At 41.0% G+C, this 25176-nt stretch overlaps 1 protein-coding gene and 1 long non-coding RNA gene across 6 annotated transcripts in view; one reads left to right on the forward strand and one right to left on the reverse strand.

The window, feature by feature from the left end:
- The window catches only part of PLBD1 (phospholipase B domain containing 1), a 27012-nt gene continuing 1836 nt past the window's right edge, over positions 1-25176 (reverse strand). For 2 of the 3 annotated variants that reach the window (XM_082240003.1, XM_082240005.1), the window contains exons 2-11: positions 16840-17059; positions 15200-15283; positions 14494-14632; positions 9705-9860; positions 8603-8747; positions 4575-4775; positions 4340-4480; positions 3656-3841; positions 1186-1292; positions 1-277 (exon numbers count right to left, since the gene is read on the reverse strand). In XM_082240003.1, coding sequence (XP_082096129.1) covers positions 110-277; positions 1186-1292; positions 3656-3841; positions 4340-4480; positions 4575-4775; positions 8603-8747; positions 9705-9860; positions 14494-14632; positions 15200-15283; positions 16840-17059 — 1547 coding nt within the window. In that variant the 3' untranslated portion in view covers positions 1-109. Of the gene's footprint in view, positions 278-1185; positions 1293-3655; positions 3842-4339; positions 4481-4574; positions 4776-8602; positions 8748-9704; positions 9861-14493; positions 14633-15199; positions 15284-16839; positions 17060-18686; positions 18766-25176 lie in introns of those variants that run through there. The other variant, XM_082240004.1, reaches the window with a different exon arrangement.
- The window catches only part of LOC309541853, a 9839-nt gene continuing 3864 nt past the window's right edge, over positions 19202-25176 (forward strand). Inside the window, exons 1-3 of one of the 3 annotated variants that reach the window (XR_014223968.1) lie at positions 19202-19633; positions 21139-21263; positions 23500-23565. This is a non-coding gene — a long non-coding RNA (uncharacterized lncRNA). Of the gene's footprint in view, positions 19634-19731; positions 19906-20933; positions 21264-23499; positions 23566-25176 lie in introns of those variants that run through there. The other 2 variants (XR_014223969.1, XR_014223970.1) reach the window with 2 other exon arrangements.

Below are 25176 nucleotides of genomic sequence, written 5' to 3' on the forward strand. Positions count from 1 at the left end.
TCCCAGGTGGGCACAGGCCGGTTTATTTGGTATGGCAGTAAAAGCGTGAATTATTATTTTTTTGAACTTATTTCCCCCTCCCTAGATGTTAGAGCTTCTGATGCTTATTTCACAGCACTGGCTTCATGATGACAAAATCAAAGTTATATGAATCTGGTAAGCCCTGGTGCTTTGTTTTGTTGAAACGCGTCCAGCTGAACACAGGCAGGTCCTCTTCCACGGTTGGTCCATTAATGGCATAGGCTGCAAAGTTCGTGGCCATAGAGAGGTCTGATACCTGTGAAGGATCATAGGAGAATACTTCATTGTAAAAGGAAAGGGGGCCGTATCATCACACACCCCAAAAGTCACAGAGCTACACACTCTCTCTCTCTCTCTCTCTCTCTCTCTCTCTCTCTCACACACACACACACAACACCAGCACACTACTGGTCCAAAACTTATCCAACCTCTTTCCTTCTCCATTTTGCTCAGCTTCCGTTGCACTCAATTTATTTGTCTCCTTTCCAAAGTCTCAAGGCGGCTTACAATGAAAAGAAGGGCAAATCTTATTTTTTAATATACCGGTAACTATTTTGTGCATGAAGAGTTCTGCACAAAAAGAGCACGGTTTTAAAAATACCGTGAATGTGCCTTTCCGCAAGAAAGGGCAGGCTGCATTCTTACCCAGGGCCGGATTAAAGCAACTCCAGCCCTGGGCTAGGAGGCCTTGGGAGACCAAAACTTAATAGAATCTGATCATGAGAAACAAAACCTCATTTTCTTCTTTCTCTACTACTCAGTGAAAGTAGGGCACTACTTATTTATCATATAACTCTATGAGAAGCTTTAAAGCCTCCACAAACTTTACTAAACAGTAAATATGCACTTGTGTAACTGTTACAGAGTCATAGACTTATATGTCACAGGTTGAATGTTACCAAGCAACTGAGCCAAGGTATCTGTTTTCTAACTTTTTTTGGCAAGAGGTTGAGGCCCTCCTACATTATGAGGCCCTGGCCTGCAGCCGCCCAGCCCACATATAAATCTGTCACTGTCCTTACCTTTGGGCTGCATATAATGACATAACAGAGGAGGAAGTGTGTGTATGTGTGAGAGAGAGAATGAATGAATGGATGAATGAATGAATGAATCCACCCTCCCCACAAGCATCTAGAACAGGCCAGTTCTTCTGGGAGTCTTTACCTTGGAGTCATAGCAGCCAGCTGGCATTGGAGACTCAGGGTTCAGGTCTCCTCTGCAGCAAATGGTATTACAGGGATTGTGCCTTGTATAGGGATCTTTTGTGTAGTCTAGAAAACAAAGGAACCAGAGAATGAGGATTTAAGTAAGTGTTCATAGCCATGAGGACCCACCTCATTTCTCTGTACAGTGGTACCTTGGGTTAAGAACTTAATTCATTCTGGAGGTCCATTCTTAACCTGAAACTGTTCTTAACCTGAGGTACCACTTTAGATAATGGGGCCTCCCCCTGCCCCCGCTGCGCAATTTCTGTTCTCATCCTGAAGCAAAGTTCTTAACCCGATGTACTATTTCTGGGTTAGTGGAGTCTGTAACCTGAAGCGTCTGTAACATGGAGCTTCTGTAACCCGAGGTACCACTGTATTTGTTAATTTACATTTGCATCCTCCTGCCTGGCCTGACCTCAAAGAGTTTAGGCCCTCTCCGGCTTTTATTCTCACAGCACTTCTATAAGGTAGGTGAGAAAGAGAAAGAGAAAGAGAGAGAAAGAGAGAGAGAGAGAGAGAGAGAGAGAGAGAGAGAGAGGCTCAAGATCACTCTGTGAGGTTCATGGCTAAGCCTGGGCTGATCACAGGGCTAAAGGGAGAGCAAAGGCAATGGTGACTCATACCCTTGCATTGAAAACAAATGCTTCAGCCATTCTGTGCTAGATGTCAAATGCCTCAGGGGTTACAGTGCAGAATGCAAATGGCCCTGACTGCTCACAGAGTTAGGTATTTACAGACAGGATTTTAACCGCAGTTCAACTTGAGTCTCATTCACACTGGGAGGTATTTTGACAACACTGGGGGGACTGCCAGACTTGGCATCAGTTTGGAGGGGATCCAAAATTTCGGGGTCACACATTAATGAAGCTCTCCAGACTCAGTATTTTGTGGGAATGTGATTTGATTGCATACCAAAACTTCCATTCTGCACATTTAAAGTGGACGAAAAGCACTTTATCACCCTAGCAAAAAATCTGCCTAAAAACAACAACACCACAGGCTTTTTAAAGTTTTGGAAAATGACATAGAAATGCTTTGAAAACTGTGGAATGAAAAAGTGTTTAATGAGAAGACATGTAAACACCCTCAAACAAATCAGACTCAATAGGTCTCAATAGCAGAGGCTTGACAACCATATGTCAGGAGTGCTCTGATGGTGTTTCCTGCTTGGCAGGGGGTTGGACTCGATGGCCCTTGTGGTCTATTCCAACTCTATCATTCTATGATTCTATTCTATGATTCTAGGTATAATCTAACCTCTGCATTAACTTTCTGCAAGCAAATCACGATGGATGCTGAATAAACAGAAATGTAAGGGACTAAACCCAAAGATCTGAGAAGTTCTTTTTTTTTTAGGGGGAGGACTAATATGTTGTTAGATTTGGGTTCCCACCTCAAAATCTCAATGGGTTTTGAAAACTGTATCCAGGTAGTTAAAGTTCAACAACTTTCTTTCCTTGTCCCAGTTCGGTTCAGAAACCAAAACAGCAAGGGAAAACTCTTATGATTTCTTCTGAGTTGCCTGAAAAGGCTAGCAAGCACACAGATGATGGCAGTGCTAATTCCTTGCAATGAGCCTTTTCATGTTGTGGAGATGGGAGGGGAAATGTCTGTAAAATAGGGGTGGACAACCTGTGCCATCAACCTAGATCAGGGGTCTGCAACCTTTAAGACAAAAAGAGCCACTTGGACCCATTTCCGAAGAAAAAAAAACTGGGAGCCGCAAAACTCGTCATTATAAAAATAACTTTTTTGTCACTTTTTTATTATTTCTTTGTTTGACCCCTCAGAATTACTCCTCCTCATAGAAATAAACGTTAGATTAACAAGTTACCTTTTTTGTGTGTGTGTGTTCTTCACTCCCCTTCAAAACAGTGACCAGCGTACATGCCCCCTTTCAATGCAGTGACCAGCGTACATGCCCCTTACAATGTAGCGGGCAGGCGGGAATGTGATGTCGGGATGGTGTGTGACTAACGCACGCACCGCCCCCATGCGACGTCACAGCCAGCACAGCGCCCGCCACAGTGGGGAGTGTCGGGGCGCACAATGCGCCTCCTCCCCTCGCTAGTATCCGCTACGGAGCCGCAGCAAAGGTGTAAAAGAGCCACATGCGGCTCCAGAGCCGCGGGTTGCAGACCCCTGGCCTAGATTGAGAAGCCCTCTGCAAGTGATCATATCACACCTCTGACAAGAGTGACCCCTCCCTGGATGGCAAGGAAGAGGAAAGAAATGGGTGGCAAGGACAGACAGCAGGCTATGGCAGAAAGAAAGATAAAAAATTGGGATGGCCCCATCCATCATCAGCTTCTGCCCTGCCCTGCTGCTGGCATTTGGACCTCAATAATTACACCAGAGGAAATGTCATCCTAGGCAGAAAAAAGGTTCCCTGGCCATATGTTAAAGGATAATTAAAAATGTCATACTGTTGTATCTCATTATGTGTTTCATGGTCTCCATGTCAGTCACTTTTCCTTGGTCCCGTCGGAAGATTTTTGCTCTGGGAGCCATCTCATAAGAGAAGTCTAGGCCGTATTTTTCAACATACTCTGTATATCCGCTCAGATTGTAGATATTTTCATGAAAAGGGACGTTGTAAGAAGGCCAGTATCCTGTAAAAGCAGACACGAAAGGGTAAGGAGCATTGGAGAAGAGGTTTTGGACACTGCTTGAAAGTTCCCAAAGTTTTGGATTTGAAAGCTGAACTGCAAGAAACACAGCCCTCTGTCTAGAGCTTGCTGTCACTCACAAGGAAATAAATGAGTGGGACAGAACTTGCATTGGAAGGAATGTAACAGTTGTAAAAGCAAATTTCACTTGGAGAGGCTGACATACCAAAGAATCTCAGCATTTACCCAAAAACAGTGGAAGTCTTTTGAGCATCTATTATCATTTACGCTGCTGCGTGCTAGAGTCACTTGCAAACATTACATTACTACACACACACCCCTTTTTGCACAAATACAAATCTGGTATTACTGGTGTGTTACAAATTTCTCCTAGACTATTTTCTAATTCTCCCTAGTTAAGCAAAAGTGATAACTTTCAGCAGAGACTTTTTTTAAAAAAAACCCAAACCCAAACTCCAGAACTCCTATTGAAGCTTTTACCTTTACGGAGAATACTTGTCTGATCAGAATATTCCACAAGTTTTGGGATCTGTTCAACGACATAGAGGGTTCCTTCACCAAGACTCTCTTGCAGTTTGACCCTGTTTGTATTCAGTATCATGTACTGGTTGTTATAAGTACCTAAAGTCAGTGAGGAGACAGTTAAACTTTTAACTTTTGGGACAAGAGGATTGAGAGAATTGTACACAAAGAGATTCACTTCAAATATACCAACCAGAATTTTCCCTTTCGAAGGCTTGTGCCCAGGACTTTCCGCAGTGGGCCATCATGTTAGCAATGCGGACTCTCTGCCATGCAAAGAGACTCTCAGGTACCACTTGCTTGAGAAGAGAATGGTTGTATACGCTGTTTGTTGTCTGCAACATGATCAAGCCATTGCCAAGTATGTAAAAGTCATCTAGGGATACCAAAAAACCTGAATACGAAATAAAAGGAGATGGTTTGTTATTCATAAATGAATGCTTCACAATGTTTATTCTGAGGCTTCTCCAAAAAAATTTGCTGGGCTCCTGGATTGTCTCTGACTGCTGCAAGGCCAGGGGACAAGCAGTCCTCACCCCAACCTTGCTAAGAAAGGACACCCTTATAAACAATTTTAAATGGGGAACTGCCACCTATACAGTCAGACATTCCTGACTTCATGGAATATTTGGCAATAATGGACTATGGTCAAATACTAGGCAGTCAGTTTACAATATCTTCTTGTCAATCAAGGGACATAATAACACACTGTTATGAGGCTTAGCAAAGCAGTCCGCTGACTGGGATGATTTTTGTAAATTTAATTTATAAGCCACCTTTCTTGAGTGCAGTCCACAGATGTATAACAGGGGAGGGGAGGTGTCAGTTCTGCAGGATCTATTTCATATTAGTGGAACTCCAAGATCCGCCATCTGGAGCTAAGAATGAAAGCAACCAATGCCTCTGAACAGCTGAACACAGGGATTAAGAGAGCTCACAGACCTTCCACACAAAAATCCATCCCTGGCTTGCCCACCTGTCTTCATTTCTGCAGTCTAATTTAGTCATTTTGTTGCTCCTATTTTTAAGTGATTAGGAGCCCAGAAATCCTCCTAAATTATGACCAATCAATTAAGGCCCCATCACCTTGAGACTCTGACCTTACCACAGCTACACAGGGCCTTTGAAGAACTAAGATTCCAACAGATGCCCTCAACATATTTAGAAAATAATTCCCCATATGAATTGAAATGTATATATGGATGCAATCAGGTAGAGGACATCACACACTATCTTCTGATTTGCCCCCTGTACACAATGCCCAGAGGAAACTATACTGCCAATTCTTAATTAGCTTCCAGGTCGATCCACACAGGAAGTGACAGTTGAATTCCTAGCAGATAAACATCTATATATTTACACACCAGGGAGCCAAATTTGCACTGGCAGCCAAGAAGCTCCGTTCCAGCTACGTGAATGCACTCCAATTTAAAATTTTAATGTAGTCAATTTCTTTTTATGCTGTAAACTCCTACAGGCTACATTGTATGATTTTAGAAGAAAGTTTTCCTTTTATTCTCTGCTGTCCATTGTAAAGGCCTTTGGCTATATAAAATAAAATTGACTAGACTGACTTACACCACAACCACCCAGCCATTTACCAGAGAATCCCCTGACATTGGATGAAACCTCTGTAGTCCATGGAGGACCGAATAATATTTTATAAAATACAGTATTAAAGAAAGATGAAATAAATGCTTTGTTTAAGTTAAATGAACAACATCAAAGTCACAATTCAGTTCCATTATGAGCTTCACAATGGGCTGCTTATGTGACATGAGCTTATAACTCTCTTACAGAGACATCTAAAAACTACAGATGGCCAAACAGCTGACAAGACAATTTCCTAGGTGTTCACATTCACTGGTTCCACATAGGTTTCTAAAAGGTATCACACAGAGACATGTACACAGCCCTTAGAACTAATTTTGTAGGTTGTGATTCTGTAACAGGTATGTGCCCTGGAAAATAGCAGGGGGAAATCAGCATCCCCAAGGAAAAGTACTTGAAAATGAAAACTACAAGCACCGGCGGCTCTCTGAAGTTCTGCCTAGTCAGCATTGTGTTTCTCTATTTGCATGGGCTTATGAGAATTTGATGTAATTGAAATTGCCTCTTGACACGGTTTATCTACTTCATCTGTAAGCCAGTCTCCCTATCGCTCACTCTCAAGGATCCTTGAATGAGCCCCATAATTCTATCAATGCAAACAAAAGTGTTTCTGATTGCATCTTCTGGATCCAAGCCATGTAGCTACTCAGCAAACCTTGTAGAGGACACTGGGGCCTCGCAGCCTCATTCACCACAGCCTTATTAACGAGAGGTGATGTTAGTGTTTCAAGGAGTTCCCCCAAAGGGCGAGACATAATCAGAAACAGGAGTGACTGTGCTGAAAATGGTACAAGCATGAAATATAATATAATAAAACACAGTCCCTATTGCGATAAAAAATAAAATAAAAGCATGCTCCATTGTGGGATGTTGCACAGGTAGAAAGGCAGCAGCATGTGGGAAGGCTACAGCATGGCCACTACAAGCACTGCACAAAGTATTTCCAGGCAAGTTGTTTTAAATTTTGTGCATATAAATGTATACCGCAGCATTCATCCATTCTCACCACAGCAAGGGAACAGAAATCTTCTACAAGTGCCAAGTGTTGTGTAATGGTTAAGAGTGTCAGACCAGGACCTGGGAAACCAGGATTAGAATTCCCACTCAGCCACGAAACTCACTGGACAACCTTGGGCTCATCACTGCCTCTCAGCCTCAGGGCTGTTGTGCAGATTAATTGAGGAGGGAAGAACCATGTATGCCACCTCGAGCTCCTTGGAAGGGAAGGTGGGGTATAGATGCAATAAATAAATGAAATAATAAGACCAGTGGCACATTCACACAGGGATCCCATGCCACACACATGCCACCTCTCTGGACCTCATCCTTTTCTTAACGTCTCTCTTCCATGTTTCTTCTCTTGCACCCAATCATGCATGTACAATATTGCACTGTTGTTAAAAGCAGGCACACTTAACAATCAAACCCTTATACTCAGCACATGCAAAATCTTGCACTCACAAAGTTTGGAGAGGTGCTGTTTTGCCCCTGTCCCATGTGATTGCTAACTGAGCTGAGGAATTTTGTACCAGCGGTTACCCACACTGTGCTCTGCAGGTTCCTAGCACACTGTTGCCCACACTGTTGAAAAGGCTTCCAACCACCCTTGGAGGCAGGAAAGGAAGTACTGACTTTTCAAGCTGCCTTCTGCTTGCACAAACATAGGATCCATGCAAAGTATTTGTTTATTAATACTATGTTTTATACAGCCTTTCAACCATATTCCCAGGGTGGTTTATAAAAAGATTACAGTACAAATATATTTAAAAAACATAAACTAAAAACTACAAAATTATAAAAGCAGCATAAAGCAGTTGACAGGATTACAACTGCAGTTAAAAATTAAAAATAAATTATCTGCCAGGCACCAAAATGACAACAGCAGGTAAAAAAGCCAGTTAAAAACATGCTGTTAAAAGTTTGGGGCATAGCTTTAAGAAGGAAAGTTGTTCCATCTACCTTTTCCTACGCACACTAACTGGAATTAATTCAGGGCCAGCTAGAGGCATCTTGAAATATTTTGACTGAAGGATGCAGTGTTCTCAGTAGGTGCAACACTACAAAAACACTACTAGGCACTTGGGTGGTTTGTAGTGGTTTGTGGTTGAAGCTTGTGTGGCAGACTTGAAAAGCAGGCTCATGATATCCAGTATCACTGGGCTGGTGCCAAGATCACACACACAGGGATGTGAGTCTCCTTAGGGCAAACTCAATGGTACAGGTTCAGTGAGGGTGAGGGAGATTACGTCAGCTGGTGGTCATGCTATTAGTTTGTATTAATCACATTTTGAATGGTCTTCCCATTTTTATTGTGCTGTTTTATGAGTGATGACCTTTGGCTAAGCAATAAAGTTTTGGATTTAGTCCACTGAAGAAGCACAACCTCCTTACCAGCCCAAATCCATATCCAATTTGTCTAACCATTCAGCAAATTTTGCTACGTATTAATCTGCAGGTTTCTTTGGATAATAAAGTCTTTGTTGCCCTATCTGCCTTTGAATTCAAGTTCCTACAGGGCAGCAAACTATGAGATTCTACAGCATACAGGCAAGACTCCTGCATTCAAACGTAACAAACTCACACAGAGTTCCATTCACACATTTAAGTTACCTGGGTAACTGCTGAATGAAGCACGGCCTGAGCTCGTTTGTGGATCATCAACTTTAAAGTCCCAATGCTTATAGATTCTCAAAGTAGCCGCATATGTGAACCAGCTAGAATGAGCAAATAATATATTTTCATATCCAGGGAGGACCTAGCCAAGAGAAGTAGTAGCCATGTTAGTCTCATGCAGTCAAAATGACAGAGTCTTGTGGCAGCTTAAAGACAGACTAATTTTATTTTTCTTTTAAAAGGAAATAGCACCCATATCCCTGAATCGGATATTCCTTGTAACATTTTTGTTCAACATTTTCGATTGCCTGTCAAAACACTGTCAGTAGGGTGCATCTTAACCCTTCCATTTACTTATATTTGAATTCTTATGTTGCACATCTGCTTAGATTCCATATCAGAATACCTGTTGTATATTTCCAAGGTGTATATGAATAATTTATAAATCCAAAATTCTCTCTCCAATAATATATTTTAGTTTGGTATTTGCCATTTCTGTGAACATCAGTTTTAGTAAAATATGCATTTTATGCAAATATTGGTCTGATTGAGAGAGGGAATTCTTAGGACTTGACTTTTCTTTCAAACTATTGCATATCCAATATCTTGATTACATTTTTGACTGGGACACTTCTGAAACTTTCTCCCAGAATAAAGTGGGGCTGTTTTAGAGAGAACAGACAATGACAATTAATTAAAGAAGAAGAAGAAGAAGAGTTTGGATTTGATATCCCGCCTTTCACTCCCCTTCAGGAGTCTCAAAGCGGCTAACATTCTCCTTTCCCTTCCTCCCCCACAACAAGTGAGTGTGAGTGGGGCTGAGAGACTTCACAGAAGTGTGACTGGCCCAAGGTCACCCAGCAGCTGCATGTGGAGGAGCAGAGACACGAACCCGGTTTCCCAGATTACGTGACTACCACTACACCACACTGGCTCTCAAGTATTGTAAAACCAACAGTATGAGATTTAATTATCAATGCTATGTATGCATGAGGCTTAGAAAAATGGGGTCCAAAGTATAAATTCCATTTTGGGGTGCAGTTGGTTACATCTTTTCTTTTAGGCCTAAACATAGAAACAGGAATGTTGTTGGACTCACCTTAATCAGAGCAGAGCAATGGCCCATATCCCATAGGTACTGTGTAGAGTCTCCTGTCATTAAATTAGTCATTGCTGAACCTGAGAATAAGGCAGGAATGAGGTCAAGCAGATCTCCAACTGCATTCAGGAAATAGACTTGGAAGGGAGTGAGAGGCTGGAAGTAAAGAGAGATGAGATATTTGTAATTTTAGACTCAAGTTTCCCATGACAGTGGTACCCAACACAGTAATAGCTGTCTATGCCTGAATGACTTTTTTTTCCAAGGAGGGAGTCTGAAGAACTAAGTCAAGTGACAAGTAATGAAATTTTAGTTCTAGTGCACAAATCAAAAATTAACAAATTACCAGGCCTGGATATAGTACAGGCCTGAAATTTCTTGAAGAGATCAGATGTGAAGCTGCCGTTTTTCTGCAAACGGATATGCAACATCACCAATGTTGGCCTCTTTACTCAAGAGCTGAAAAAAAGCCACTGCAATGCCAATTTTGAAAAGGGGTTCGTTGAGGAACTCGATTAACAATATGGCTGCCATGTAGATGGTGAACATGGTTCTGGTTCCCTCAGAAGAGGTGGCTGTCCATTAATGGTGATTTTGTATCCCATTCTCTTTATACTGAGAATGTAGCTGAGGGGGTAGAACACATGCTTTACATGCAAGGCGTCCCAGATTTAATCCCTGGCATCTCCAAGTTGGGCCAAGAAGGACTCCTGCATGGCACCCCAGAAAGTCAAGTGTTGACAATACTAAGCTAGAAGAACCAATGATTTGACTTGCCACAAGGCAGTTTCCTTTGTTCCTGTTATGTACTGAGTTGAATAGGATCCAAACTGCAGCAGTCCGATTGGTCCTAGAACAATAGGATCCAAATTGCAGCAGTCTGATTAGTCCTAGAACAATAGGATTCAGAATGCAGCAGTCTGATTGGTCCTAGAACAATGCAGCAGTATGACTGGTTGGCAGGAACCACCCAATCATGCTCCAGATAGAAGTGAATCCACAACCTGATTGGCTTACAGTAGAATTCCGGAATTAGCCAATCATGTGCAGCCCATTGTGTAAATAGTGCATATAAAGCAGATACTGTGAGGGGACTTTCATTCATTCCTCCTCACCACTATGAGCTGAATAAAGAGCATGAAATCACTTTGCGACTCTGAGTATATTTCAGTTCTTATGCAGAAAGATGTGGTAGGACAAAACTTCCCTCTGCAGTTCTTCCTGTTACTAGGTAGGACTGGTGGAGGAGACAGAGGGAAGGTGGTTCTTCCCTCAAAAAATGCACAATTAGTGAATGACAGAGCCAGGGCAAGCCTCCCTCCTTCAGCATGGTTGATGGGCTGGGGATTAGGAGCTCAAGGAAACCATGTCAGCAGAGGAAACTGTAGCTGGTAGCTATGAAAACAGCAGATTTCCTAGTACTGTGGAATAATACAAGCTGAGCATGTAATATTATGAAACAGCTAGAACAGAAGAGGATGTACAGCAAGTCAGTATGTTTCTTCTCAATATCATTTTTAGAATTAGTTTTGCCTTGAGAAACAGGAAATCCAAACTCTTTGCTAATAATTCTTGCAGAATTATCATGACATGGTAGAAGTTGGTTTCCTAATCAAAAGTACTGTGTAGCAATAAAGTTTTTCAAAAAAAAATCCTCTCAGTACGCTTCTTCAGAATATAGCAGGGAATAAGATTGTTTTCCTAGCCTTCTTTAAGATTAAGAAGGGTAGAGAATTATGTGGAGTTTGAATATAAGAGTTTAGATGCAGCTAGTACCAAAATATACTATTTGCCAAGATATTTGCAAAAAGTGGTTTAGACAGCGACTTTAAACACTGAAATTATGAAATTAAGGAAAGCAACTGTATGTTATGTATACATAGTTCTCTAAATATATTCAATATTTAAACCCCTCATTTCTTTGGAAAATGTGACTATAAATAAATTCCTTCAGCAAAGAGTTATACTTTGGTCCTAAGATCTAGACCAGGGGTCTGCAACCCGCGGCTCCGGAGCCGCATGTGGCTCTTTTACACCTTTGCCGCGGCTCTGGGGCGGATACTAGCGAGGGGAGGAGAGGCATTGTGCGCCCCGACACTCCCCACTGTGGCGGGCGCTGTACGGGGGTGGTACGTGCGTTAGTCACGCACTGTCCCGACGTCACCTTCCCGCCCGCTGTCAGATCGCAGCTCCGGAGATATATTTGTTTTAAATGTCGCAATGGTTTTGCGGCTCCCAGTTGTTTTTTTCCTCGGAAACGGGTCCAAGTGGCTCTTTTTGTCTTAAAGGTTGCAGACCCCTGATCTAGACTAATGACAGAGCAAAGGATGCTTGACAGTGTATTGGAAAAGTGGTGCTCAAAGTTATGTGAGGTATTTAAACAGATAGAATAATAGAACTGTGAAGTAGGGTGGAACCCTGAGGAACATCTAGTCCAACCCCCTGCAATGCAGGAATATGCAGCTGTCCCATACGGGGATTGAATCTGCAACCTTGGCATTATCAGCACCTGCTCTAACCAACCAAGTTGCTTGACTAAGGAATGTTTTGCATGTCAGAAGTTAAAGAGTTATTGGATCTGGCAAGCATGGGATGCTGCAGTAACAACTGACCTAACAAAGAGACAGATGAAATAGACTTTTGTTTATATAGGCATATGGATCCTTGAAAAACAAATATAGGTGATTATTGCCCAGAGCTTATTTTGTAAGAAGGCAAAGAGAATGGATTCAAAAGCAGCTCATGGAATTCTGCCAGATGCTTCTAATGGAGCTCAGAACAGGTAGAAGACAATTTATATACTACTTCTATCATAGCCATCCAGAATATGCAAAGACAGACCAGCTGTTGTAACAGATTTGATTTTATGCTCTCTTCCTGGGTCCCATTTTGCTCTGTGCTGTGTATAATTTAATCTCTTCAGATTGCTGTGCCTCAGATGCTGAAGAGGGAGAATGAATGACCCACTTTAAGAACTGTAGTGCTTTTAAGTACCATATTGACAAGTAAGGCACAGAAAAGACATGTACATCACTACTACTGACTCGATCAGTGCAACACAAACAAAAACTCTGGGGGGAAGGTTGTGCACAACAGCGTGTGGCTCTGGCCAAATATTGCTACAACTGGTATCATATGAAAAACTGCTCCTAATTTTGGTACCCACAGGGTTAAGTTAATTTTCTAAGTGACTAAATGAGGGAGAGAATGGGATGAGTCCTGTGTATACATTATTGTATACTGTACTCTGGCTCCTGTGCACTCACAGTTTTTTAATCTGTACACATAATGTTATCCATGCTGCAGTTCTATCCTGTAGTTTCTTGTAAAATACTATGCTTGACATCAAAATTACCTCCATGCAAATTTTGTGAAACATGCACTTCATCTGATGTGACCAAAGTCAGAGAATGAGGACAAAAATCCTGCAGAGGTGAAATATGTTTTTCTTTTACTCTGATGGTGTCCCTACTTCATGCTAGAACTTTCAAAGGAAACACTTCTTTGCAAGATTGTTTGCATGTCTAATTAAAAGCCAACTGTTGCATTTCAGCAGGTTAAAGTTCTTTTGTTAAAGATCAGTGCGTTTTACAAAGTGAACCTATGCAGTCAGAATTAAGCACCACTGAGTTCAATGCAGCTTACTCCCAGGACATTATGCAAAGGGTGGTAGTCATGATAATTAATACATTTGGTATTACATGTGTGCACACGGAGACAGATAAACAATAATGGAGCAACGCTCCTAAGTTTTGAGAATATTTGAGGACTGTTCATTTCTGCACCACAGCCCTTATCCCCAAAATGAATCCTCCCTTATACACAGCTGCAATCTCACCATTTGTGAGAAATCATTTAGAACACTCACACCCGTTTAGGCACTCACACCCGTTCCATTTTACGGTATGTCTGTTTCAGCAGTGATATCGTAAAAGCCCATTTTCGTAAGCTCACGAATTTAAGCAGCACTTTTTCACATCAGAATTTGGGGGGGAAAGGCTTATATTCAGGCCAATGCGGTATGTGAAGGTTACAACATATTTGTGTTAACTTCTAGTATAATACACACATGTTCAAAATGTATTTTATCCAGAAGCAAGGTCAATGTATTTCAACTGTATTTTTACTTCCAAGGTGCTTAATAGGATCACAGATCTGGTTGTGAAACAATTCTCAACCTTTTTCATTTCTTCTTTGTTTCTGCAGCTTACTTTCAGAGAAAGCTGGAAGCAAAACCATCAGGGGATAAGTGCTATTTATTTTAAATGCTGCTGATCCTGCCTTCATAAACCCTGGGCTCCATGTTTCCTTGCAGTGCTTAGACAAAGACGGAAAGGTCAGTTAGTTATTCGTGTCTCTACTCTCCCAGTGTGAAATAAAATGGCTGAGCTTGGCAATAAAGGTGAAAGCTATTTGTCTCCAGTCAGTTCTCAACTTGCTAATTCTCAATGCTGCCGCCTCATTGATATCCCAGAGGGCTGCCGGCCTACACAACAATTATGGCTACAATGACAGCAGCTGCATGCAGTGTCACTTCCCATTCTGTGTGTGTGGTAGAGCATGTGCAGACAGACCTTCATCACCCCACCCAAGTTACCTAAAAGCCTAGAGTTGCAAACAAGAGTTTCTGGAATTAATATTAAACTCTGATACTGTGCACCTATTTGATAGCTGCAGCAAATATGATTCTTTGCTGTAAAGAAAGAAGAAAGAAGAAAGCAGTAAAAACACCCTTTCAGTTTTTGTGTGTGGTTTAAACTCTCTTTCCCCTTCAAGTGATGAGCCTTACTGTTTTTTGCTGCCGCTTAGCCCACTCCACTGTTCCCATGTACAGCCCATCCAACTGGGCAATGATGTACCCAGCATGCCTCCAGAAGGGGTCATTCTTGTTTTTTTTAATTTGTTGTCTGGTCCACTTATCTTGTTTCCTGTAGAGAGGAAAATGTGACTTTAGAGTGTGTTTTTTCACAGGCCAGATAGCCTTAAGTCCAACTGGGATCCATTGGCACTTGCTCCTAAGTAAACATGCTTAGCTCAGATCACACTTTTATCAAGTAAACAAACATTGTAGCCTGCTGACAAAACTCAGGCTGTGTTAATAAACGTTATTTTGTTCAGAGATAACTAAATCAGGTCACCTTTCAACTTGTTTCACTTATAATTTTATATGGGAACAGTTCGTATATTATATACCCTCAGGGAAATTTACTTGCCCAAGAACCAGGGTGGTGCAGGGCGTTTACTTGCATCTCTATAGACACCGTACACTGTCAACTCTTGCAACATCTCCCAGGATGCTTCTAGAGGACTGTCTATTTCAAACAAAAATCCATTAACGTTGCGCAACCTTAAAGACTTAAGAAATTTATTGTGGCACAATATTTTCCTGAATCAACTTGTTCAGCAAAAACAAGAAAATATCACCAGGGTGACTGGAACTTCTAGGCAACTTTTGTTCCTATTTGTGAAAAGAGCATTTTATTTTTATAACATACCGCATAAAATCTTTAACTTTTCTCTCAATGAGGACATTCTTAATCAGCTGTGTATACAGGTTTGCAAGATGGTCACACATGTGTCTGGGGGGAAAAAAGAGGAGGGAAATGTTATAAATATAAATACCCACTGTCCATTAGACAATGGTCTTGGACCTCATGGCTCTGGCTACATTTGAACTTATTTTCACATAGACCTCAGTTTTGTGTGGATACCTATATGGACATTTGGAGAACTTATATTAACTGACATGTTTAACCCAAGAAGTATGTGCTGATGGTTACTGAATTCACATTGTGAAGTGATGGCTGTTAATTTTATTTTATTGCTTTTTTAAAAAAAGTTTTGTAAATTTGCAAATAAAAGGTCTGGAACACTCCATGCCTCCTGAACTCTTGCTCAGCTAGTCCACGGTCCTTGCACCACCACCTACCCACTTCTTGTAGCAAGCAGGACTTTAGCTTTGGCCAACAACTTCTAGAAGAAGAGATGGGCGAGCAAAGATATTGGCATAGTGAGGCAACTATAACCTCTCTCACTGGTTCATACTTCTGAAGAAACAAGCATAATATCTAGGTTGGCATGTTCTCCCCACTTCCCACACATCCAGTAGAGCATAATGACACACCACTCAGTATAGCGTTATAGCACAAAACTGGAAGCGCTCCAGGAAGAGAAAAGTACCATTAGCCATGCAACACCCAGCTCGTTGGAACTTGTCCCAACCCGCTGATGAAACCCAGCAGGAGCTAGAACAGCCCAGCTCAAAAGGCATTCCTCATCCCTCAAATTATAGCTCAAACTATGAAAATGCATTAAAAAAACAACAACAACAAAACAATAGACCATCTGCTTCTAGTCCAAATGTCCAGCATGTATCTCAAGTCATACGTCACACATTGTGATACATTCATAATGAATGCTGAGCATGATATGACAGTAAGGAATGTTGATATGAAGTCCCAAATTGGCTTTGGCAAGTTGGGCCCAGAACACTAACCAAATATCCAGTTTATCCCAAGTTTTGAATAAGATACCACATTTCATCTAATAAGTTTGGATGCCTCTGAAGTCACACCATGTCAATACAGATCATTTCTGTCCCATCCATTCCACCCATTACTTTAAGGCCAAATGAACATTAAGATGCTTTGTCCAGCCATGTTTAATAATACATATGATGCCATAAACCACATTCAGAAATAAATTGTGGATAATGTGTATTTTACTTATAGCTGATCACAGACAGATTTCAGGAACCTGAATGCTATTATAGTACAATGTAGCTCTCTCTCAATGAACAATTACATCCCCCATATACCTAGAATTCCCTTCCAGCTAATGTTAAGCAAGCATCTTCAATATTAAATTTTACACATTTACTAAAACTTACTATTCGTGTTCCCTGATGTGTGACTCAGCTATTTATTATTTATTATATATTATTACAGATGATTCAAATGTATATTGCTTTACATGGTTTCATGTTTGTTCACTGAATACATGTTTTATGATTAAAAGGAATATAAATCTGTAACAATAAATATACAATGAGCTCAATTGGCTCTTCTTCTCTTCTAACATGTATACTTGTAATGCCCCCACCAGATGACTCCATTTAGTTTTCAGAGGTACTTACGAAGCAGTGAGATAGCCCTCCAAGTAACCTGCAGCGTACATGAGGTCTTCATTGCTTATGGGCTGGTTACCATAGCCCGCTTTGATCTCAAGAACCCCCCATCCTGTAGACTGTACAGTGTCATTATAATAGCCATAAGCATCACCATTCTTATCCAATACATCCTTAACCTGGAAGGTCTTCTCAGTTTTCTGCCAATATACGGTGGCATAGTGAGTATCTGTAAATCAAAGAGAAAATTGGAAAAATAGAATACCATACTGCAAATGGCAGTCCTGTAAAGTACTGGATAACTCATTTCAATAGGAAAATATAGATCCATGGGTGGTTCCTTTTTTAAAAAAACAAAACATATTTTTATTAAAGATTTATTGGTTTACTAAAGTATGTGCAATGTCTCATTTTTCAAGTTACATTTTCTACAGATCAGTTTCATTTGTTGAGACATTAGTGTTACTTTAGGAAGAAAAGCGGGAAAGAGGTGGAGTGAGTGGGGGTGGGGTCGGGTGGCAATGTTTCTGTTATTCCATGGGTGGTTTCTAAATTACACTCAGAGTAAGGTAAAGGTAAAGGTAAAGGACCCCTGACAGTTAAGTCCAGTCACAAAGCTGCGGCACTCATCTCGCTTTACTGTCTGAGGGAGCCAACGTTTGTCCACAGACAGTTTTTCCGGGTCATGGGGCCAGAATGACTAAGCAGCTTCTGGCGAAACCAGAGCAGTGCACGGAAACACAGTTTACCTTCCCACCGGAGCGGTCCCTATTTATCTACTTGCAATTTGACGTGCTTTTGAACTGCCAGGTTGGCAGGAGCTGGGACCGAGCAACGGGAGCTCACCCCATCACAGGGATTCGAACCGCCGACCTTCCAATCAGCAAGCCCTACAGTCAGAGTAGAGCTACTTAAATAAATTAACTTCAATTACTCAAATCCATTTATTTCAATAGTCTGGGTATGATTTTGCTGTATATCACCCATGGGACTATTAGTAAATGTGAGTGGGAGAGATTTCCTTCCTAGTCAAATTAGTGCATTAAGAACCGTTGTGTGTCTGGTTGGGTACCTAAAACAGATTGTCAATAATAAAAACCCATATTATTATAAATGGTTCTTCTGACAGGCTTATGATAATTCCATTAGCTTATTAGAGCTAGAGAACAGATTATTTTTTTGATTTTTTTTTAACGTTTGTTGTAACATGGCCATTATTTTCCAGGAGCGGAATATATCAACATTAAGAATAATTAGCTCTCCTAAAAAAACAAAAACCAAAAGGAACAGTAGCTTCAATCCTAAGAATTGCAAAGAGCTTTCCGATCACTAAATTGGACTTTCATACTTCCCACTTCCAACTGCATCCCCCCCCCCCAACAAATGCTCTCCTAAGTCTCTGGCCTATTTGTAGCACAAAAATGTATAAAATGCACGATCTTTACAAAAACAAAACCACTTTAAAGGATGTTAAAGCTCAGATTTTGAAGTATTTCCACCAAAAGGCATCATCCATGGCTCAGCCTTGGAGACTTCAAAAGGAAATGAAAAAGATGTTTTTGTGCCAATCAGAGATAAACACTCACATAAAAATGTTGAACAATAAATGTTAAGACCAGAGGATGTATAGGCACCATGCACTTACTCTCTACACACAAATTCAGGTTTTGAATTATTCTCTTTGAACTATTTCTGGATGATTGTGTAATTTTATGCTGCTTCAAGGTAGGCCTAATCTGTCACACTGATAGCTACAAGAAACCATTTTGCCTGAACACTTTGACATAGCAAATAAAAAGCTAGTTTCCTTTACCACTATGAAAATGTTCCTATCTGATTGAAATAAGGTAACTTACTTTCTCTGTTCTCAACATCTGCATTTTCCAATCTCCACAGTATTCTTGTACCTAATTTTCTCATTAGTATGCTCTTTGTTACAGCATTTCAGTTTCATACCTTCACACACCAGGAAGCACATTTTACGTGACAAAACCACTTGAGAGCTTTTATCTTAAACATTGTGAAATATGCTACTATTTAAAAACCCATACATAAACACACACAAACAAACAACAACTATACTTGGAAATAAGTTCCATATGAGCCTTGCTTGTTCACGGACGCCCACAGAAGGCTTTGCTAACCTTCAACAGCTATTTCTAATAATGAATTGTAGTGTTAACCAGATCTGGCCCATTTAACTAGGAATATATCCAGACTTTAGCTGCTATGTTGCAGGATACAATCTGATGTAAACCAAAGTGATAAACTTATTTGAATTGATACCAGGGCCGGCCCAATACATTTTTGAACTTGAGGCGAACCCCAAAATGGCAGGGTCCCCCATGCCAGGGAAGTAGGGGTCAGTAACTAGTGGAGAATAAAGATTTGTATCAGAAACAAGAGGGGAGTGAATATCTACGTCATGAAGGGGTGTGTGTGTGACGAACTAGACTTGGAACAAGTGGTGGTAGGAAGGAATCAAATTTACCTGGTGGTTAAAGTGAGAATCAAAGACCATTGTGGGGTGAGGCGAGTGCTCTTAATCATGCTGGGCAGGTACAGAACCCAAAAGATCCCAGAGGGCAGCCCCCTTCATTTCTTCCCTAGGGGTGCGGGGAGACCAGCAGTGCCTCCTATTCACTAAAAGGTTCCTATCAAGGCAACATTTAAGGTTGGGGTGGGGCTGCCAAGGAGGAATCAGTTCCAGCCTCCAAGGAACATGCCACAGATGTCATTTCCCCTGAAGCAGCATCTTGCCTCCTGGGTGGGCAGGTCCTGATCGATACCTCTAGTCTCCGTTGTAAGCCACAGTCTCAGCAAAGACCACACACACAGAGCAAAACCAGGATGATGCAGCATCCAATTTAACATGACAACAACAGAAACTCTTCAACTAACCTATTTATTTGAAATATTTTACTTAGGATCTTGTTTAGCAGAACAAATGTTCACAGGTCCATTCAAGGAGGTGTATGGTAATATGTCCTTGAACACAAAGAAATTGGGAGTCATCGTAGGAGGAACTGAGATTCATTTTCAGGATGTAAACTTTCCTAGTCCACAGGATTGCAGGTCATTCTTTTAATCACTCCAGCTACTAGGTTGTAATTACCCTTCAAGGCAACTCTTATTTAATAGCAAGTACAGGAAGTGATGCATGTGTGCCTTTGGACCCAGAAGAGGGCAGAACAGGGGCAGGATGTAATGGGGCTTTAACAACCTGATGCGCATAGGGCCCAGGAATGGAACCCCTGCACAAAATGGCGGGCGCCTGTATTTAAGTTCAGGGTTTTCTTTCCAAGAAGCACTTCAGTTTATCAGCCAACAGCATTCCAAGAAACAATTTGATAACTTCTCCTTAGTAAGCAGTGTTCCTCAGCAACTTTTGTTAAATAAACCATGCACAGAACTTTGTTCAGTTCAAGCAACTCCAGCCTCCAACTATTTTAAGTCTTTTATGACCAGTGTTGCAATCTTTTTCTTATTCCAGAGAGAACGGTGAGGGACCCTGGGTTGATTTTACACATCTCTCTTTCCTTCGCTCTCTCACAATACACCAGTGTATGACGATGTTTGTGGTTTGATTGTTTTGCTATCTTGACAATAATACAGTTGATGCTTAAATAAAATTTAACATAGCTTTTACATGAGAGCAAGCTCTCCCAGAAGTGAAGAGAAAACAGTTTATGCCTTGAGTCCTGCCACACCAAATTTGCTCCTAAATCAGGGCTGACTCACTTGTGACCCTCTAGATTAGGGCTGCCATACATCCAGAAGTCAGACATAGCTGCGATACAACTGTTGTAAATAGCGGATGGAAATAGCTGGAATGTCTGGGAAGTGTAGATTTTGGCCAATTTTCATAAAATTAGCTCAAAAACTAAAGAAATAACTTGTGCCAATCAGAGCTACAGACAACTTCAGATTCACAGTAGCTGACTGAAAGTGAAGCTTTATTTGTTTCACTTTCATATACTTTCTCCAAGGACCTCATGACTGTGCAAATTATTATTATTGTTGTTTATTAAATTTGCATACTGCCCTTCATCAGAAGATTCCTGGGCAATTCACAACATAAAAATACAAAATACATGGTAATAGGAAAACAAACCAATAACCCCCTCACAACACATTTTAAAAGCCATAGAATGTCAGTCAGCCAAATGCCTGGTTGAAGAGAAACGTTTTTCCTTTTACATCTACCACAGCAATGTCCCAGTCTAAGGCTTGTGTGTAAAACTCACACACACTCTCAGTCTGCTTATAATTGCTTGTAAGCATAACCTGATGTGTTCTTGCCTCCAGGCTATCACCAGGCAAGATTTGAGCAGTTATAAATGAAGGTGAGGAAAGAAAGAAAGAAGAAAACATGAAATGTTAAGATGACTGTGACAGCAAAGTCTTAGAGGAAAAGGAGGCAAGAAAATGAGGTAAACCAACACCTGCTTAACCACAAATACCATGGGGTGTTTTCTCATTGTTGTTGGCTTTTTACCGTACTGTATTACTAAAAAGCCTCTTAACCTTTGGAACTTAAAAAAAACAACCCAACTGGCACAACAAACTAAGGCAATTAGATATGGGACGACTAATAAGGCCTCAGACACACTAAAACAAACACTCAGCTTTGACTTGAAAGTTTTTTTTATGGTAACATGCATTTTTGAGAAGATCTTCTAAAAAAAAACCCCACCCTTATTTTAAAAATAGATTGAAAAGTTATCAATAAGAGAAAAATGAAAATAAGAGTAGAAAATGCATCCAGATAAAACTAGACTAGCCAATATAAATTCCCAACCCTCAGTTCTGCTTGTAGATGTAATGGTAATGAACTTATTGTTGTTATTACTAAATTCAGAGGGTCATCTTGTTGCCAGCTTTATAACTGCACCTCAAGGTTACCTGATGTTTCTGTCTGGCAAAGCTGAACCTTCACACAGTTTACATATGGCTGGTGTTTGTTGATTAACTTTTATAGTTACGGTACTTCAACTTAACTACAGTAAACTTTCTCAACGTTTCCTGTGAAGGCAGAACTGTTTGGCTGAGCAATTCACGTTGCCGTCCATTTCAAAAATACAGATGATGTTGCTTCTTTTGGGCAACCTAAGAACAGCAAGCATTCTCTTTTATTTTATTTTCTGATCCTCAAAACCAAAATTACTATGTGGGATAATAACAACTTATAATTTCTATCAGGTGTGATAGAAAATTCTATTTTCCAACCAAGTATTAATAATTAAAACATTTGCCATCTTGCTTCGCTGACACCACAGTGAATCGCTGGATAGGTTGAATGGTGGCAAAGCTATATTAACAGTCCATTTGTATTTTTTCATCTATTTTCTCTAGTACTTCTGTTTGTGAAGTGAAAGCCAATTCACAGACAAGAGAGGGCCAGCTACAGAAGCCAGCTCAAGTTCAGCCTCTGAGGCAATTTTAACTGGCAGGGCAACATAATTTTAATCAACATGTGTTGATGAGTTTCTCTTAAGAAATATATTTTCAGGTTGGAAGGAAGGAAGGAATACCGGACTAAATTCAAGTTGCTGCCATGAACGGGTAGGACAATGGGGAAGAGGAAGAAGATCCCAGCAAAGGGTGTAGCCAGGACTGGGACACGCCAGGGCAATCTGGGGATGGGGAAGGAGAGCTCGGTGTGGGAAGCACTCACGGGGTGACAGAGGATGACAAGGGGATGGGAGTCAGTGCACAGGAACCAGAGCATTAGGACGCATCAGAGGTTCCTGTCTCCATAAATATGGCCGGCTCTGAGGCGTAGGGAACAGTAAGAGGAGTGCACCAGGAGGCTGAGGCAGACAAAGGCCCATAGCCCAGCTCCCTACCTGGCCAGGTGGGGCTCACTAGCTCTGGGAAGAAGTACAGTGGTACCTTGGTTTAAGAACGGCTTAGTTTATGAACGAGTTGGATTAAGAACACTGCAAACCCGGAAGTAGGTGTTTTGGTTTGTGAACTTTGCCTTCGAAGCAGAACATGTTCCGCTACCTGTTGAGTGTGTTCCATTTGTAAACTGACTCCCCCGCTGCTATGGGAAAGCACGCCTTGGTTTAAGAATAGACTTCCGGAACGGATTAAGTTCGTAAACCAAGGTACCACTGTATGTGATTCCTCAACTGGAGGAGGCTTGGAGCAGGTGAGGGTCACCTGCCTCGTCAAGCCCAGATGCTGCAATCAGCATGCAAAATATAAAAGGGAGGCAGAGCTGAGGTGATTTGTATGCTCAGCTGCCCATGTTGGGCAGACCTCAGTGTGGATGTGCCAGGATTTCTGAAGAACTGTGCTTCAGGGTAGGTTACAAAAATATCACAATTAAAAACAAATAACATTTACATTAAAAGCCTAAAATAAAACCACCAAACAACAGGCCACAGAACAGTGCACATCAATGCAGGCTTGTTTGTTTTTTGTTAAGGTACACTGCTTTATAGATAGATCTGCTACATCTTTTTTTAAAGCAGGGTTCCTGTGCTTTTAACACCTGCAGGCAGAAATCCAAATGGTGCAGCTTTTCTTCCTACGAAGACATACTGATGGAGAAAGCTGCACTTTTTAGATTTTTAAAGGCATGGATCCCTGCCAGAGAAATAGCTGCATATCTAGACTTAGCATAAATTTAATGCGGTTCAATTTCTATCCTCCCTCTAGTTCTTCTTGCAAGGGCATGGACACTTTTTTTCTGGCAAGAAGTGCACAGCTAAGCATATTCTACATGTTTTTTCCACCCTCTAGATATTCATCTAGATGTGCAAAGTTATGCAAAGACACAAAGCGTACACAAAAATGGAAAAACAAGAAAAATTGCAAACATCACCCTTAGACTCAAAGGGAATGGACAACAAATGAGACCTAAGGAGATAACAACATGCATACCAGACAAGTCACAATGTTCCATTTGCAGGTTTTCCATCTATACATACGTTAAAGTGTCATAAACTAAAGAAAGAACTATGTTCAGGATGGTAGAACTACTTTGACACTTATTTTCAGCTTATTGTGGTAACTCTATCCAGATAAATATACAAGTGCTTCAAATAAGCACTAACAAATGGGAGGGGGGAACTATTTTTATTTGTTTTATTTTTTTAAAAAACACCACCTTTTTAAATCTTCCTTTTTGGTCAGTTGTATTTTTTAAAGTGTCAACTTTGATTTCAAAAACATGATCAGAAATCATTCTTCCTAAAATCTCTTTGCTTTTAAAACTTATGACAGCAAAGGAACTAAATGGTTTCTCTTCCCCTATCTCCTTTTAGAGGAAACCATTTCTGAATTGCTGAGTAGCCACAATTGCAGAACTTGATCAGAGTTACCCTTTCACTTTCTGCCACAAAAACAACACCCTGAAGTTAAAGGACAAGTTTAACATTTGTCATCTTCAGAAATGCATAGTTCCTTTCTGTTATTATTACATTATTTGTACACATTAAACAAATTTTTTGTACCCTTTTGGAAATTGGATGTACAGGCAGAAATGACTGATGGTGCCAAATCAGATATTTCACTGAGCATTTAAGTAGCTCAGCTAACTATCCATTTACCTACATTTGTACAACATTGAGTTTGCCAAATTCTGGCTTCAAAGCATTCTGTAGCTTTATTTATATTGGCTCATCGGGGTTATGATTGCAATTAGATCCGCTAAAGAGGGGTAAAGGGACCCCTGACCGTTAGGTCCAGTCGCGGATGACTCTGGGGTTGCGGCACTCATCTTGCTTTACTGGCCAAGGGAGACAGCAAACAGCTTCCAGGCCTATTTATCTACTTGCACTTTGACGTGCTTTCAAACTGCTAAGTTGGCAGGAGCAGGGACCGAGCAACGGGAGCTCACCCCATCACAGGGATTCAAACCACTGACCTTCTGATTGGCAAGCCCTAGGCTCTGTGGTTTAGCCTACAGCGCCACCTGCGTCCCTTAAAGAGGAGTAACTGGTGAACAAATGGAAAAAGGTTTCCTATCCTACTTGTGGGCTTCCCTGAAGCATCCAGTTGCTGAAGTTTCCTTTTTCTGAGGTGCTGTGAAAGCACAACTTTTTCAAGACTACTGTATGACTTTTTTGCCATGTTCTAGTCCCACTGCAGTAATGTACACCCTTCTAAGCACTTTCTCCCCCTAAAAGAATTCTGGGCACAGTAGTTTACCCCTCACGGAATTACAGTTCCCAGCAACCCTTAAACTGTAGCTCCAGAAATTATTTGAGGCAACTAATGTGCTTCAAATATGCTTTATAGTGTGTACATAGTCTATGTCTCTGCTGAAGCACTAGAATCAAAGAGTTGGAAGGGATCCCCAAAGGTCTGTTCTACTGTCAAACAGCTCTTACT

Source organism: Podarcis vaucheri (genome assembly GCF_965113315.1).
Source record: "Podarcis vaucheri genome assembly, chromosome: 10".
NCBI lineage: Eukaryota > Metazoa > Chordata > Lepidosauria > Squamata > Lacertidae > Podarcis > Podarcis vaucheri.